Source organism: Miscanthus floridulus, chromosome 7 (genome assembly GCF_019320115.1).
Source record: "Miscanthus floridulus cultivar M001 chromosome 7, ASM1932011v1, whole genome shotgun sequence".
Taxonomy (NCBI): Eukaryota; Viridiplantae; Streptophyta; class Magnoliopsida; order Poales; family Poaceae; genus Miscanthus; species Miscanthus floridulus.
The window spans coordinates 111,952,920-111,968,886 of NC_089586.1; the positions used below are offsets into that span (position 1 = coordinate 111,952,920).

General features: G+C 44.6%; 1 protein-coding gene and 2 pseudogenes across 1 annotated transcript; 2 read left to right on the forward strand and 1 right to left on the reverse strand.

Annotated features, from left to right (window-relative positions):
* The first annotated feature begins 410 nt into the window (after positions 1–410).
* On the forward strand, positions 411–4,506 carry LOC136467583 (cellulose synthase-like protein E2; annotated as a pseudogene).
* Positions 4,507–4,629: 123 nt separating this feature from the next.
* On the reverse strand, positions 4,630–6,079 carry LOC136467586 (protein NOI4-like). The gene is made up of 3 exons (XM_066466345.1): positions 5,920–6,079; positions 5,129–5,350; positions 4,630–5,011 (listed from the first exon to the last, which is right to left on the reverse strand). Exons 1-3 carry the CDS (start codon positions 5,923–5,925, stop codon positions 4,967–4,969), a joined length of 273 nt encoding a protein of 90 aa, XP_066322442.1. The 5' UTR covers positions 5,926–6,079; the 3' UTR covers positions 4,630–4,966.
* A 2,455-nt stretch (positions 6,080–8,534) lies between these two features.
* On the forward strand, positions 8,535–12,884 carry LOC136464286 (uncharacterized; annotated as a pseudogene).
* Positions 12,885–15,967: the final 3,083 nt, after the last annotated feature.

Consider the following 15,967-nt stretch of genomic DNA (forward strand, 5'->3'; position numbering starts at 1 on the left):
TCAGACTCACACCCCGTCTGGAGACTGGCATGGCGGGAGTTTGGAGGCTACGGCGGCGGCGATGGGCGGAAGGAGGGCGAATTCCGCCGTCATGTACTCCGTTAGGATCGTCGGCGGCTAGTGTCGTAGCCGACGGACCAACGGGGGGAAAATCGAGCATGTGCTGCTGGGCCAAATGGCAGTGGCCCGGAGTTGGTTCTGTGGGCTCTTCTTAGAACTCTGTCTGACCGGAGCATCTACTCCAAGTGGAGACGGCAGGGCAAACCGCCAAAGTCTCGTGTTCCATGCTCAACTGGGAACACACAGTACAGTGGTGGGCGGTGGCTGCTCCCAAGATGCCAATTCAAAGCTGAGACCGGAGAGGCGGCTGCAGTAGTGCACGCCAAAGCTGCGTTGACCTGACCACCTGCTAGGCTGCTGCTACCCACAAGCCCACAACCCACCCGACTCTTCCCCAGTGATTCTCGCTACTTTGTGTGTTTCCATTCCCACAGAGGCGGGACGGCCAGGAGCAGCGTCCGCGGCGGGAGCAACCACCCACCGCTGTTCGTGATGGAGAAACCGACGCGGATGCCGACGTACGCTTACCGGCTGTTCGCGAGCACGGTCCTCGCGGGGGTTCTCCTGGTATGGCTGTACAGAGCCACGCACGTGCCGCCGAGGAGCAGCGGCGCCCGGTGGTGGGCGTGGCTTGGGCTCTCCGCGGCCGAGCTCTGGTTCGGCTTCTACTGGGTGCTGACGCTGTCCGTGCGGTGGAGCCCCGTCTACCGCCGCGCCTTCCCGGACCAGCTCTCGCGAAGGTACTGGCCCTGGAGCGGCTGTTTGTGTTAGTTTGTCATCTGACTAAGGTCTTTAAATACAGGCGTAAAGTTTTAAGGTGTTACATCGAGTATCATATGGAGATGTTGAATGGGGTATTCGGATATTAATAAAAAAATAAATTACAGAATCTATCGGTAAACCGCGAGACGGATTTATTAAACCTAATTAATCGGTCATTAGCACATGTGTTACTGTAGCACCGTATTGTCAAATCCTGAACTAATTAGACTTAAAAGATTCGTCTCGTAAATTAGTCGCAAACTATGTAATTAGTTATTTTTTAGCCTATATTTAATACTCCATGCATGTATCCAAACATTCGATGTGATATGGTGTAAACTTTTGGGAAACTAAAAGGCCTAACTGAATTTCTGCATTCACTAACTGAATTTGACATTTATTTGGAACTGTGGGCATGAAGCAATCACTACCTCCCTGCCTAACCTGCTAGAGTTATGACTGCTATTGAGGCAATTAAGCTAAACATGCATCCTCCTAGACTATTGTAGGTATTGAAATGCTGCACATTCCAAGCTTGTTCCATGGCAGTGTTGTCCATGACGAGTAGCGGCTTTGTACCTATGAAGTTCTATCTTTCCCGATGCTGAATTTTCAGCTAAACGTTGACTATAAACAGGTACAAGGAAGAGCAGCTTCCTGGGGTGGACATATTTGTGTGTACAGCAGACCCCACTGTTGAGCCGCCAATGCTTGTCATCTCCACAGTCCTATCTGTTATGGCTTACGACTACCCGCAGGAGAAGTTGAACATCTATTTGTCTGATGATGCTGGTTCCATCATAACATTATATGCTCTATATGAGGCATCAGAGTTTGCAAAGCACTGGCTTCCATTTTGCAAGAAGGACCAAGTGGAGCCCAGGTCACCAGCTGCCTACTTTGGTAAAGAAGCTACCCCTCCTGATGCATGTGACCGTAAAGAGTGGTTTTCCTTGAAGGTAGTGTGTACATTTTCAATGTATTCTATGTAATATAGCTCATCTTAACCTAATTTTTATTTTGCTACTTCCTGCCACATTAACTTGCACTATGGTGGCCTTCCATATATGTTCTGTGATACTGAAACCAGCAAGCTTATGCATATTATCTTTCTTTTTCTGTTTTTGTTCTGTAGGAGATGCACAAAGATTTGGCAGATCGAGTGAATTCAGTCGTTAATTCAGGGAAGATCCCTGATGTTTCAAAATACAAGCTTAGGGGCTTCTCCAAGTGGAGCGAGAATACAAGTTTTAGAGATCACCCTTCAATAGTTCAGGTGAAGGTTATGGTATAAGTGGTCTGCTCAGAGCGATACTACTAGGAGAAGGATCTGATGGTTCAATTTAAAATTTAACTAGTAGTCCAGTACATCTGCGGAATGTTTGAAACAGTTATGTAAGAAAACTAATATTTAACAAGTATGAATAATATTCCAAGCCAACTGAAATAACAAGTTTTGCAGATAACCCTTCCAATAATATTTTTATTCCATTATCTATCAAATTTTAGTCTTAGCAATACAAGCCTGGCATGGTTCATATGCACTCATTAGTGAATTGCTATGAATTTTGTTTTTTTTTTGTATTCATCATTTTTGTGGTTTCTTCTGATCAAAGAGTTCTCAATTGCTAGATTTTAATTGATGGAAACAAAAGAAAAGCAACTGATGTCGATGGAAATGTGTTGCCCACACTGGTTTATATGGCTCATGAGAAGAGGCCTCAGGAACATCATCACTTCAAGGCTGGATCACTGAATGCTTTGGTGGGTATTTTGGCCTCTATTTATTATAGCCCATGATTTTCACCAAATGTCTTACTTGAATCAATCTTTCTTATGTTTACATAATTCCTTAATTAAGGTTGATGGTGCAGATAAGGGTATCATCAGTGATAAGCAACAGCCCAGTCATTATGAATGTGGACTGTGATATGTACTCTAACAATTCAGGGTCTATCAGAGATGCATTGTGTTTCTTCCAAGATGAAGAGCAAGGTCAAGATATTGCTTTTGTTCAGTATCCTCAGAACTTTGAAAATGTGGTGCACAATGACATCTATGGCAATCCCATCAACACCGTCAATGAGGTCAATAAAAATTTAATATAGCACCTCTTAGAATTTGAATGCAGGGCTTACCTATGTCTTGAGCTGAAAACACACCACTAACCCTGTTTTTTTTCGTTTAATTGAATTGGTCTTCAGTTAGATCATCCTTGCTTGGATGGATGGGGTGGAATGTATTACTATGGCACAGGATGCTTCCATCGGAGAGAGGCTCTATGTGGGCGAATATATAGTCGAGACTCCAGACTACAAGGAAGATTGGACTAGGGTGGTGAGGAAAACTGATGTCAGTGACTTGGACGGGATGGCTGAATCACTTGTGACTTGCACATATGAGCACAACACCCTTTGGGGAGTCGAGGTAGATCTCTATACAAAATTCTGAAAATCCTGGTACTGTGGTTGAAGTCACACTTTGCCCCACTTTGTTACTTTAAGATCACAGAATTTTCTCACTTCATGTATGGGACCATATCTTACTGAGTTCAAGTTGCTGAATTACAGAAGGGAATTAGATATGGTTGCCCACTGGAAGATGTTATTACAGGATTGCAGATCCAGTGCCGTGGGTGGACATCAGTTTACCACAACCCGCCGAGAAAGGGCCTTTTAGGCATGGCCCCGACCTCACTAGGACAGATCCTGGTTCAGCACAAGAGATGGACAGAAGGGTTCCTCCAGATCTCCCTCTCAAAGTACAGCCCGTTTCTGCTAGGTCACATGAAGATCAGGCTGGGCCTTCAAATGGGTTACTCCGTCTGCGGGTTCTGGGCTCTTAACAGCTTCCCCACCTTGTACTATGTCACCATCCCTTCACTTTGCTTCCTCAATGGCATCTCATTGTTCCCTGAGGTGAGTTGACATATATTTCGCTGCTTCTTTCTATATGCACTTTGGCCAAATTCTAAAAGAGAACGTGCATCTGCAATCTACTCAACCCAGATAACCAGTCCCTGGTTTGTACCGTTTGCATACGTTGTTGTGGCTGCATACTCCTGCAGTTTGGTGGAGTCACTGCAATGTGGCGACACTGCTGTAGAGTGGTGGAACGCACAAAGGATGTGGCTTTTCAGAAGAATCACCTCATACCTCTTGGCCGCCATCGACACAATCCGCAGAATGCTTGGCATCACTGAGTCAGGATTCACCCTGACAGCGAAGGTGACTGATTCACAGGCCCTAGAGAGGTACAAGAAGGGGATGATGGAGTTCGGACCCTTCTCCGCAATGTTTGTGATCATTGCAACCGTCGCACTGCTTAACCTGGCATGCATGATGCTCGGGGTGGCAAAAGTTTTGTTGCATAAAGGAGCGATGAGTTTGGGAGCTATGTTTGTGCAGGCTGTTCTACGTGCGCTAATAGTCGCGATCAATTTCCCAGTGTATGAAGCACTGTTCCTCCGCAACGACAGTGGCAGATTACCAGCTTCCGTCAGTCTAGTTTCGCTCTGCATTGTATTGCCATTCTGTATACTGCCAACCAACTTGTAGATGTGAAGCTGGTGAAGATATATATTTTTTTGAAATCCGATGGTGAAAGTTATAAGAATTGTACTAATATAATGTATTTCCAAGAGAACCTAAACAGCTATAACATGTTCCTCTACAGATCTGAAAACGTCGCTGCATTTTGTTTGTCAGGGTGGTGGCGCATAACTTTGTTCAGTCACTACAATACTTTGTTCAGTCACTACAATCTGAGAATTCGTTGACCTGGTTTGGTCAGAGCCGAAACAAATTTATCCTCGCCGAAGTTACAGCAAAATGCAGCAGGATTATTGTGGAGTAACAGATTCACTGATAACGTTGAGGAAGGGTTACACCATAAAGAAGGGGCGAGAAAAAGAAAATTACAAGCAGACATCAACTTGAACTGATACAGCTAAGGATGCTATAAGCAGACACCCATCAGAGTAATTTTCTCATTTGCAACGGCTATACATAGTGCCCCTGTCACTGGCAAGTAGTAGGATTGGATTCGAAGAGCTCATTTCATGGCCAGTCTGCCAGCGACAGAGCTACACATAACCATCACAGAATAGCACCAGACTGCAGCATTGCACAGCTCATGAGCTTCCTCAAGATTGTGTGGGACTGGGCGAGACACAGCAGAACCATTTCTTCTGCAAGTTGGAGAGATCACAACGCATGCATGATTATGAATATCGGTGACTAGCTAGCACAGGAATTAATGGTAACGGGAATGGCCAAATAAATCTACGAGATGGATGGATGCGTACCGATGCGTTGGTCCTGGAGTTGTAGGAGGTCATCTTCTCGGTCCTGGAGTCCTTGCTGTCAGCCGACGCCGACCTGTTGGTGATGTGGCCTGGTTTGGTCGGGGCTTTCTTCTCATCCCTGGCTTTGCTGAAGATAACCGTGAACCCGTCGGCAGAGGCCGGGTTGTTGACGTCCCATTCGCCGAACTTGGGTATAGTGCGGCCAGCGTCGTCCTTCGCCACCTGATCAGCACAACAGCTATATGCTATTACTAATGTGAATGTATAATGCTACTTCGTTTCCTCCTGATTAGAACGTCAATTCGTCATTGCCTGCCTTGCCCCGGGGGAACCATTGTTCAATGCTAAATTTGTAGAAAACCAGCCAGATAGCAGATGGTCACACCTTCACCTCGATGTGAACATCCGTTTCACATCCGTATACATGATTTGTCAATGGGATCGATCGCTCAACAATTTAAAAGTGAGGGATCAGGAACCACAGTTTGTTGATCATGACATGCTTGCCAATTTGAATGAACAGGCGTTGTTAGTAGTCATCAGTTATCCATTTTGCCAAACTTATGGATCCTTATCATCGTAATTGGTATCTAGATATTCATCCCTGCATTTAGGTGCCGATTTTGTAAAAGAAAATTTCATGCCAATCCAATGTGACAAGCATGTTTTCATCATGCGAACAATCTTTAATTCAAGCCAAGATAGACGAATAATGCAGGCATTATAAAAAAGAAGAAGAAAAAGGCAGCAACGATGTGATCGATTGTAAGGCGGAGGAGATTTGCACTCACCGACATAATTTTGGGTGTCGCAGCGTCCTTCAGCCGGAGTCACAGAAAAATTTGCCCTTGCTTGTGATCCGACGCGCTAGAGTTTCTGGGGCAAAATTTTCCCCGGGGCCCGGGATGAGAGGAGAGGGGAAGGATTGGCCACAACCACAAACAACAGGAAGCGACGAAGGCGGAGCGCAACAGCAGCCTCCTACGCGTATCTTATATATACCTATTAATGGCATGTTTTGCATGCAAAGGCTGCCTAAAATTGATCAACTTTTAAATTAAACGATGTTTTGCCTTTTTTTTTTTTGAGTTCGTGTTTTGGAATTGTTTCGGCACACCAGCGCGAGAGCGAGCTGTTCATCCAGCCACACGGCCCTGGCAGGTGGGTCCTCCGGGCTTTGGGTGCGCGAGGTGGGCCACTGGGATGGGTTGGGCTGGGCTGCAAGAGGAGTAATGACTCATGATGTTAAATTGGCCCGGCCCAATGGATACTCCGTGTGAGATCGACGTGGCGCGAGGGAGGACCCGCGTGTCAAAGTGCCGTTAGGAGCAATGGTCAGTGCTTCGAAAATTTAGCAGCAGCTTTGCTAATTTTCGCTGAGAAATTAAAACCATACTCCTTCTGTCATGATGAAATATATGCTTCATGTCAAATCATCGTAAAGAGTTCACTGCTAATAAAGGATACTAATAAAGGATTCACCGCAACATACTCCTTTCATTTAAATTTATAGGTCGCTATGAATGGGGATGTGGTCCAGTGGTAGGCATGTCCAGGTTCTGGTGATCGTACTTTTTTCTGGAAATTTTCTAGAAATTTCAGGGTACAAGCATACGTGCGCGTTTCCCATGCACTGACGCGCATGCATGTGTGTGGGTTGTATGCGTCCAAGTTGTACCTGATAAAAAAGATTATAGGTCGCTCTAAATTTTCTTGATACATAGAAAAAGTTATATACTTAAATAAGTTAGTCAACTTATAATTTAGAATCTGTGAAGGATTCATTGTTATTATATGTCTCTTAAGTATAATGATGAGATGTAGAGCAATCACATCGGTATGCATCCGTCTTCTATCTAGAATAAGCCTGTTCGCTGGTTGGTTTCTGAACTGATAAATCCGACTAATGCTAATTTATTGTGAGAGAAAAATAATATTGATTAGTTGATAAACCCTGACTGAAACCAACCAGCGAACTGAATGTAAAAAGTCAAAGGTTGTTCTCATCATTATTCGAGGCCTTAAAATAAAAAAGGTACTACGAAAGACCTCCTTAAAATAAAAAAGGTTGTTCTCTATCAAGAGCCCTCCTTATTTGACAAGGTGGGCCCTGCCCATCATTGGCTCTCCTCTCATTCTTCTCATCCACTCTCTCACTCTACTCTCTATAGTAATTAATAACGAAAGACCGAAGACGTCTGCCGCCGCTAATCACGCGCGCGACCGCGACTCTCGCAGAGACTGCCACGCCCGATCGCCCGTCCCTCGCCTGCCTGCGGCACGCCTGATCCGACCGCCGGCGGCGCGGGGCGGATGCGGCGGACAAGGCGGACGCGGGGTCGACGCGACGCACGTCGCTTCATCTCCGAGCACCGAGAAGATACCGGCGAAGGCTGGGCGAGGCCGTGGTACAGGCGTCGTAGGTCGGGGACGCGGCAAGGTCGCTGGGGCGCGGCTCTGCTCCAGCCTCCGGGCGCCGGAGAGCCGGCAAGCCGCGGGCGCGGGGCGCGGACAGGTCGCGTGCAACGGGTGGCCGCGGCGGTCAGCTGCTTCGGCGAATCGGCGGGCGGCTTTGGCGAATCGGCAGGCGGTGAAGGCCGGCGGGCGCCCACGGCCGGCGGCGGCAAGGGGTAGTGAGCAACGAGCGGCCGCGACAGGCGTCTCCTGCGACCTGCAGTCCCTGCACCGCTGCTTGCCTGCTGACTTTCAGAGTTCAGAGTTTTGAAATGGCCGCTACTGCTACCGACGGCTCCAGCCTCCACTGATCCAGACGCCTGCTACTGCTACTCTGCTTCATCTTCAAGCTGCACGACATGGCCGCTAATGGTGAGCTTTAGTTCAACTGTTAAGACTATATATGCTTTGCGAAGACCTACTGATACCCGTTGAATTTCAGTATGAGAACTTAAAGAGCACCTCCCTTTTAAATTGCATTGCATTGGTATTTGTCTTTGTCGACTAAGTTTTTTTTAGTGTCAATTTTTATTTGAGTAAAATGTGATAGAAACATAAGGTTATACATAATTCTGATTATGTGTGAACCTGTTATTTTTCTTGATATGTACAAGTAAAGTAAACGCTCCTTTTCTTTTGTCAAAAGCACAATATTTTCTTAACTGTCAATGTGGTGCTGTGGGCTTCGACCTTTACCATTTTCCTTTGCTCAACAGTAATTATTATATTCTGATTGATACTACACTGAGTTTCGATTGCTTTACGTCACTTCCTTCTGAACTGAATATGCAGACACAAACCTCAACTGAGTATGCAGACACTGATAACTGAATAACAGAAAACTGAAAGACAAACTGAATGGGACACTGAAAAAAGAAACAAAGAGCTGCAAAACAGAAAACTGAAAAACAGACAACTCAAAAGCACACTGCACAACAGACACTATTGCCTGCCCGACAACAACCTAACTGGACTACTCTGAAATCTGGATACAAGTGCAGGTACTATTGGTTGTCCGAAAAATTATACCTCAACCATCACCTCCATTTGTTGATGCACCTTGCAGACCATCGGATACAGGTAATTGCACTCCTTCTGTTGCAACAACACCTTCCTCTACTTCAGTTGGGTGTTCGGGGTGAACACGTAGGATAATACACTCGGGATATTTCATTCCTCCTGTTGATCTTGGTTCTAAATCAGTGCCTTGCGCTGCTGCTGCATATACACATGTAACCAATGAATTTTCAGTTTATTACTTACCAACCCTCCACCAAAAAATGGGGACGCCAGGAGAGGGACGCACTGCACTCGGCGATGTAACAAACATACATACTCCAGGTACATGCATACACACATATTGCAACAAGATATATATATACAACGCCATGTATAAACACCACCATGTCAACAGCTTGCAGCGAAGAACAAAGCAAGAGACAGGAAAGGAATAGGAAACAACGTGAGTACCGTGCCAGGATAAGGGCTCAAGAAACAAACGAGGAAAGGGAGGAGAGGAATAAGAGGCAGCGTGAGTACCGTGCTCGCCGAAAGGCTGAAACAAGTGCAATTTCAAATGCACCGGATCAACCAGGAGCACGATCTTCACTAATCTTTCGTGGTATAAGAATACAGTGTTTACTTCAACAGCGCCACAATATCCAGAGACTAACACCGTTGGAGGAGCGCATTCAACTTATGGAACAACTTCATCGCCCGTTCTGCAACCATTGGGCGAGGGATGCATTTCCGCCCCAAACATGAACGGTGTTGACATGAATATGGCAGGAACCTCGGCCGGAGTAGGACAACCATCACCGTTCCAGACAGGGTATTCCAGAATTTTTATTGGGCCATCTTCGGTCCAATACAAAGAAAATCAAGACCCATGTCATTCTCCAAAATGGTTGCATCGAAATGATAACTACGTCAGAATGAGGCATCAAGTGTATGGAGATAGTGCACTTCAGCAATCTGCTGAAATGTTTCAGGATCCAGGTGTGTGGCATTTACTGACATTTTTACGATAACTAACTGATGTATGGTTGAATCTTTTTCATTTTATTTATATGTCACCCTAAGAACAAATTGCTCATCAGTGTCCAGTTCAAGTGCCAATAAGCTACTGAGAAGAGAGAAGTACAACTATATGGAAGACTAAAAAAAGCAGAAATTATTGGAGAAAAAAGGGACTGTGCAAGGGATAAGAGAATGAGTGCACATGAGGCCATGCAGCATACTCCAAACAGCAATGCACAACCCACAGGTGGCCTCATAGTTTTTTCCCTTGTACCACTTTTTTTTGCAACCCACAGAGGCATAGTGACAGCCCACCTTTTTTCTGCAGATGTATCACCGCCTCTCCAGACATTAAATGGAAGCATCGATCGGGTAGATGAATATGACACTACCTCTACCTTGTTCCAACCTGCACACCCTGAATTAGAAGAATATGATGAAGAAGAAGGTGGGTTGCTTTTTAATCTCACAAATACCATTACTTCATATCAATTAGTTTTTTACCGATGCCATGCTGCCATGAACCATGTAACAGATCACCTAGAAGACATGGAAGATGAGAGCGAGGACGACGAAACTAGGCAATTTCGTGGGGAAGGTACCTCTGTCAGACACCATGAATCATCGTTTTTTTAAATTTAAATTAATTTTACCGTGTGTATTCAGAGAAATTCCATATCTTTCATGCAGATGGATTCGAGTCATACCGTATATATGGCAATGGTGTTGGTGATAATGATGCCGATGACCCTTACGACTACGTCTACCAGGATTTACCAGATCAGCACCATTTTTGAAAAAAGGACCTAATTGTAGGCACTGTGGGGCGATACGGTTCGAATATGAACCACCAGGATTTTGTTGCAGAAATGGAAAGGTTCATGTGCATATTCCTGAAGTGCCGGCTGATTTAAAAAGGTTATTTACCAGTCAGGTAGATAATGATGCAAAATATTTCAGAAAACAGGTAGATAATGATGCAAAATATTTCAGAAAACACATACGTTACTTCAACTCTCATTTCTCTTTGACGACCCTTGGTGTTACCTTGGATCGGTGAGTTGCCACCGCAGCAGGAACTAGTATCTATACATTCCGGGTGCAAGGTTCCTTGTACCACCGACTCGACCATTTGGTGCTAGGTTCCAAAGGGCCGCTGCAGCTCTACTTTTATGATACATCAGATGAAACATTAACACATAGATAACGGAGATCTCTTGACCTTGATATCAACCTCATAAGAAATGTTATCAAGATATTAGAGGACAACCCTTATGTTCACACCTTCAAGAGGGTTGGAGCCATACCAAATCTTGATGACTACGTAATTGAACTAAACACCAATGTCATGCCGAACCAACGGAGGTACCTTGTCTACCACACTACCTGAGTTTTTTTTTGTAATTACTACATTCACTTATAAATCTAATTAGTTCTTCTTTCGCTTATCGCTATGTCTACACTACTAAGGTACAATGCACCGACATCTTCACAGGTTGATGCTATCTGGACCGAAGGAAATGACCCCCAGAGATGTTTTGATAGGAGTGTGCTTGTGTATGCAAGAGGAGACCGCTCACTGTATATCAAAGCATACCATGGTTGTTATGATCCATTGTCATATCCTATATTTCATCACTGTATATCAAAGCATATATGGACAAACTGGATGGAATAAATTTATGCCATATATGCCTGTTCGCTTGTCTGAATTCTGGAGGAATCTGGATGGTTTGGAGGAATGTTGGAGGAATTTGTGAGAGAAAAACACTATTCCGGATGAAAAAATAAGCGGATCCAGCCGGGTTTAAGGGTACGCGAACGGGGATCATCTACCGTTCAGGTTACTACTACTCCACGTGCCACACATAGGGACACACCATCTTCTGCACATTAGAACATGCCCCTACAGGTCAAATAATATCCTTGTATTATATTAAATTCAGATCTAACTAGCTCATGGTAGTACAATTTTTTTTCTAATATTTTTTCACGCTACACAGATGAGGCCGAAAACGACGCTGACATACAACAAGGTGAATACTTAAGTAGCCTGGTGGAGGAAAATCAATCTGGAAAATTTGTGATAGCTCGAGAATACTATTGTTTCTTAATGCAAGTCAGACGGGGTCTTTTTAACATCTTGTTATTCGGAGGGCGACTTTTCCAGTAGTGGGCTGTTGACATGTATATCAAGATTGAGTCTATGAGGCTTGATTGGTATTCTAACCCGGCAAACCAAAAACTCATACGAGCTGAACTATATCAGTTGAGGCAAATGTTTTCTTTGCAAAATTATATTCCTATATTATATTATATATGTCATGATTAAATAATCATTGAAAATGGATTTATTGTGCTGGTTGATGTAGGGTCTGGTTGATGTAGTTTCTAATGGAGAGACAAGAGCTTCTGAAGTTGGCAAGATAATTGTGTTGCCACGGTCTTTCCCGGGTGGTGATCGTGACATGATGCGACGGTACCTTAATGCAATGGCCATTGTGCAGCATTTTGGCAAACCAGATTATTTCATCACAATGACATGCAATCTGCACTGGCAGGAGATCACAGAAAATCTTGAGCCTGGGCAGCAACCACAGGATAGACCAGACCTGGTTTCAAGAGTATACAGGGCCAAGTTACGATCATTGATGGATTTATTAGTCAAGAAAAAGTACTTTGGAGATGTTGCAGCCTATGTGAATGTCACGGAATTTCAAAAAAAGGGGCTTGCCCCATGAACACCTCCTATTGATTATGAACTCATGAAGTAAGTTGACAAACCCTGATGCATATGACAAGGTTATTTGTGCAGAGATACCAGACAAGGACAAGTACCATGTGTTGCACCAACTTGTGATTAAGCATATGCTACATGGACCGTGTGGAGTCTTAAATAGAAAGTGTCCTTGTATGGTTGATGGCGCCTGTCGGTTTCAATATCCTCGACAATTTTGTGATGCATCACAGCAAGGCAAAGATTCATATCCTTTGTATAGGAGGAGAGATGATGGACGTCGAGTGAAAATAAGAGGTGCTGAGTTAGACAATAGGTGGGTAGTTCCATACAATCATGGACTCCTTATGAGGTATAATTGCCACATCAACGTGGAAGCATGTTCAAGCATTAAATATGTATACAAAGGCCACGACCGTGTTGAATTCTCAATTGACCCTGCTGGAGTTATCAATGAGATCCGTCGGTACCGGGATGCTAGATACATATCACCCCCTGAAGCTGTACACAGGATTTTTGGTTTTCATCTTTTTTGGTGTATATCCCTCTGTTTTGCAGCTCCAGTTACATCTACCAAGCATGCAGTCTATCATTATTGATGAGTCTCTGTTGATGCAAAAGTGGATCTGCAAACACAAAGGGCTAATACCCGAATCGATATCCAAAGCGTGCCAGTCGATTTGACCTGTTAATCGACAAGGATGAAGATACGAACACTTTAGTCCTGACAACAGCGATACGCCCGGAAGTCACGGCCAAGAGGTGCTCACGCGGAACTCGAGAATCGCCGAAGGTCGCACTGAAACGATGCAGCTCGCCGATTCAATGAGAACTCGTAAAAAAGAAAAAGTATGCAAATTGACGAAGTCGCCGAAAAGTAAGTAGATGCAAATAGGAGTAAAAATTGGTTTTGATGTTGATTGATATATCTCTTACATTGCCCCTTACTCCATATTTATACCCTGATCTAAAGAGACACAACCAAACACAACTAGGACACCAATCCCATATCTAAGGAAACACGTGACTCTTACATGAATCATACTCTAACTAATATAGAAAAGGAAATCAACTTCTATCTATTTCCCTGTCCGCCTCAATTACGATGGAAACCTCACTGTCCTCCTTCCCATCGGCATACTCCCTATTTCATCGGCAGTAGTCTTCAAGCCTTCCTTCATCGGCATATTCCCTGTTTCATCGGCAGTAGTCTTCCAGCCTTCCTTCATCGGCATATTCCCTGTTTCATCGGCAGTAGTCTTCCAGCCTCCCTTCATCGGCATTGACAACAACACCTCCAACCTCATCGGCAACGTCCGAGTCCAAATCAACCTTTCCATCGACCATCACCAGCTATCGGCAACCATCTTTACAAGCTGGCTTTCATCGGTTATCAAAGTATTCAATAACTTTCCCCTTGCCGATTAGTCCACTCCGATTATTTTGACACGTGCAAAAAACGGTGTCAACACATGCCCCCCAATTTCGGAGTATAAAACCATTAATGCTCCGAAATTTACTCCAGATAACGCTTGCCTTCGCCCGATTACCGTGACTCATTCTCCAAGCCAAAACTTGATTTGTTATCAAATCCAATCAAATCTAATCTTGATTCACGCACTTCAGTAAATATCGCACAATCGCCAACCACTCTTGCCCTGATTATGGTTAAGATACCGAAGCAATAACCCATCGGCAAGATCTTAACATGATAATGCTGCCATTTTCAGAATTAAAATATCCTGTATCGATATCCCTTCCAAGTCATGATTACTTGTCATCAACTCATCTGTACAATCCCCTGATTATCGTGCGAACAATTACCATATCCTTCTGAACCGTCTCGACCTATATGCGCGCGATATAGAGATAAGTCCAAAATACCCTTACTCCGGGCGGCTTATAAATAGATTTCTCCGGAACCCTCATTTTCTACTTTCAGCCTCCAATCCTTGGCATTTTCTCTCTCCGGCGGCGACTCCGACGAACAACCGCGCGACCTCAACCAAGGAGAACCCTTTCCCGGCGCTAACTTCAAGTTTCCTCAGGACCATGGCCATCAACTTCGACGTCCCCGCGGTTCGCTCCACTTCCATTACCCTTTACTTTAATCTTTTCGCAAATTCATTCAGTCGGTGATTTTTCCTTTCTTCTGTTCTCTGGATTCTATAACCTTAGGAACTGCGCAACAAATTAATTATCCCAACCGATCAACCGCACGTCCAATGCCTTGGTCCAATGGGCAACCCAGATCCAACCGATCTGATCAATGCAGAGGTTAACAGAATCCCCTTTAGAGCCCAAAATTTTTCTCTGAATTTGTGGAAAGACACATTCCGATCTTGGCCCAAAACCACCAAGGGGTGGAAAGATTGGTACTTGAGAGTTAATAGATCGATGCAAGTATACTGGGCAGAACGAAGATTAGACCAATGCATTAGGCTATCTATTGCCGATATGCAGAAAAATGAATCAATGATGATTGCAGCTGCTTATTTCTGGTCAGACACGACCAATACTTTTATGTTTGGACATGGCCCAGCCACTCCTACCCTTGCCGATATCCATATGCTTACTGGCTTGGACATCTCATCTGCCGATGAAGGCTCCATCTATGGTAGAAAGTCTGAATACAGGGTAAATACCCGCAACATCGGCGGTTGGACAGGATACATTCAAGAATACCAGAAGACCGGGACAGTTAACCAGAGGGAACATGCAACATTCCTGAATATGTGGTTGGAAAAATTCATCTTCTGTGGTCGATCAGTAGGACCAACCAACGCTTTCCTCCCTGCAGCTGAACTTTTGGCTAACGGCGTAAGGTTTCCTCTTGGCCGATACCTTCTGAGCTCCACTTATCATCTTCTTCATCAAGTGTCTCAGAAACTTTTGCTCGGCGAACCCATCGGCAATCTGGGAGGCCCGTGGTGGTTTATCAACATGTGGCTGAATGCCCATATGCACAAACGTTTGCAATGGGACTTTTTTGCTCAACAATTCCCACGAGAAATTGCTGAAGACTATGTGCTTGGGGATGATGAATCGGCAACACGCTCACCCCTCAATTTTGGTGAAGCCATAATTGTCCTTCCTGGAACAGAAGCCAACGAAGACCAAATCGGCAGATTCTTTCAAAGCTTCTACAATGGTCTTTCTCGTAATCATAGGGCCTGGGTGCCTTATATTGACGAAGACAACAGATTCCCCCTTCTTTTCAACTTTGCCGATAACACTCTGAATCAAGATAATGAGCTCATGATGGCTATCATTACTCCCAGGGCAATTCCAGTAAACACATTCGGCAGCGGGAAAAACACCAACATTACTTATGAATTTTACAACCCATCGGCAGTATCCCGCCAATTGGCTTTTGGGCAATTGCCAATCAAACTCTGCTTTGCCGATGTAATCAAACCCAGGGAAACAATCACCTGCGGAACAGATTGGAACAAGGTAGTACAACTCTCCCCCGATGCCGATACTACAGATGTTGATATATCCACCTGGACACCAATATCTTTCATCACCGAGTCATATAAGCAATGGTGGCAAGAGTGGAAAGAACAACTGTTCGCAACTTCTGCTCACACATATCGGCACATGATCGACCCTGAATACGCCATCCC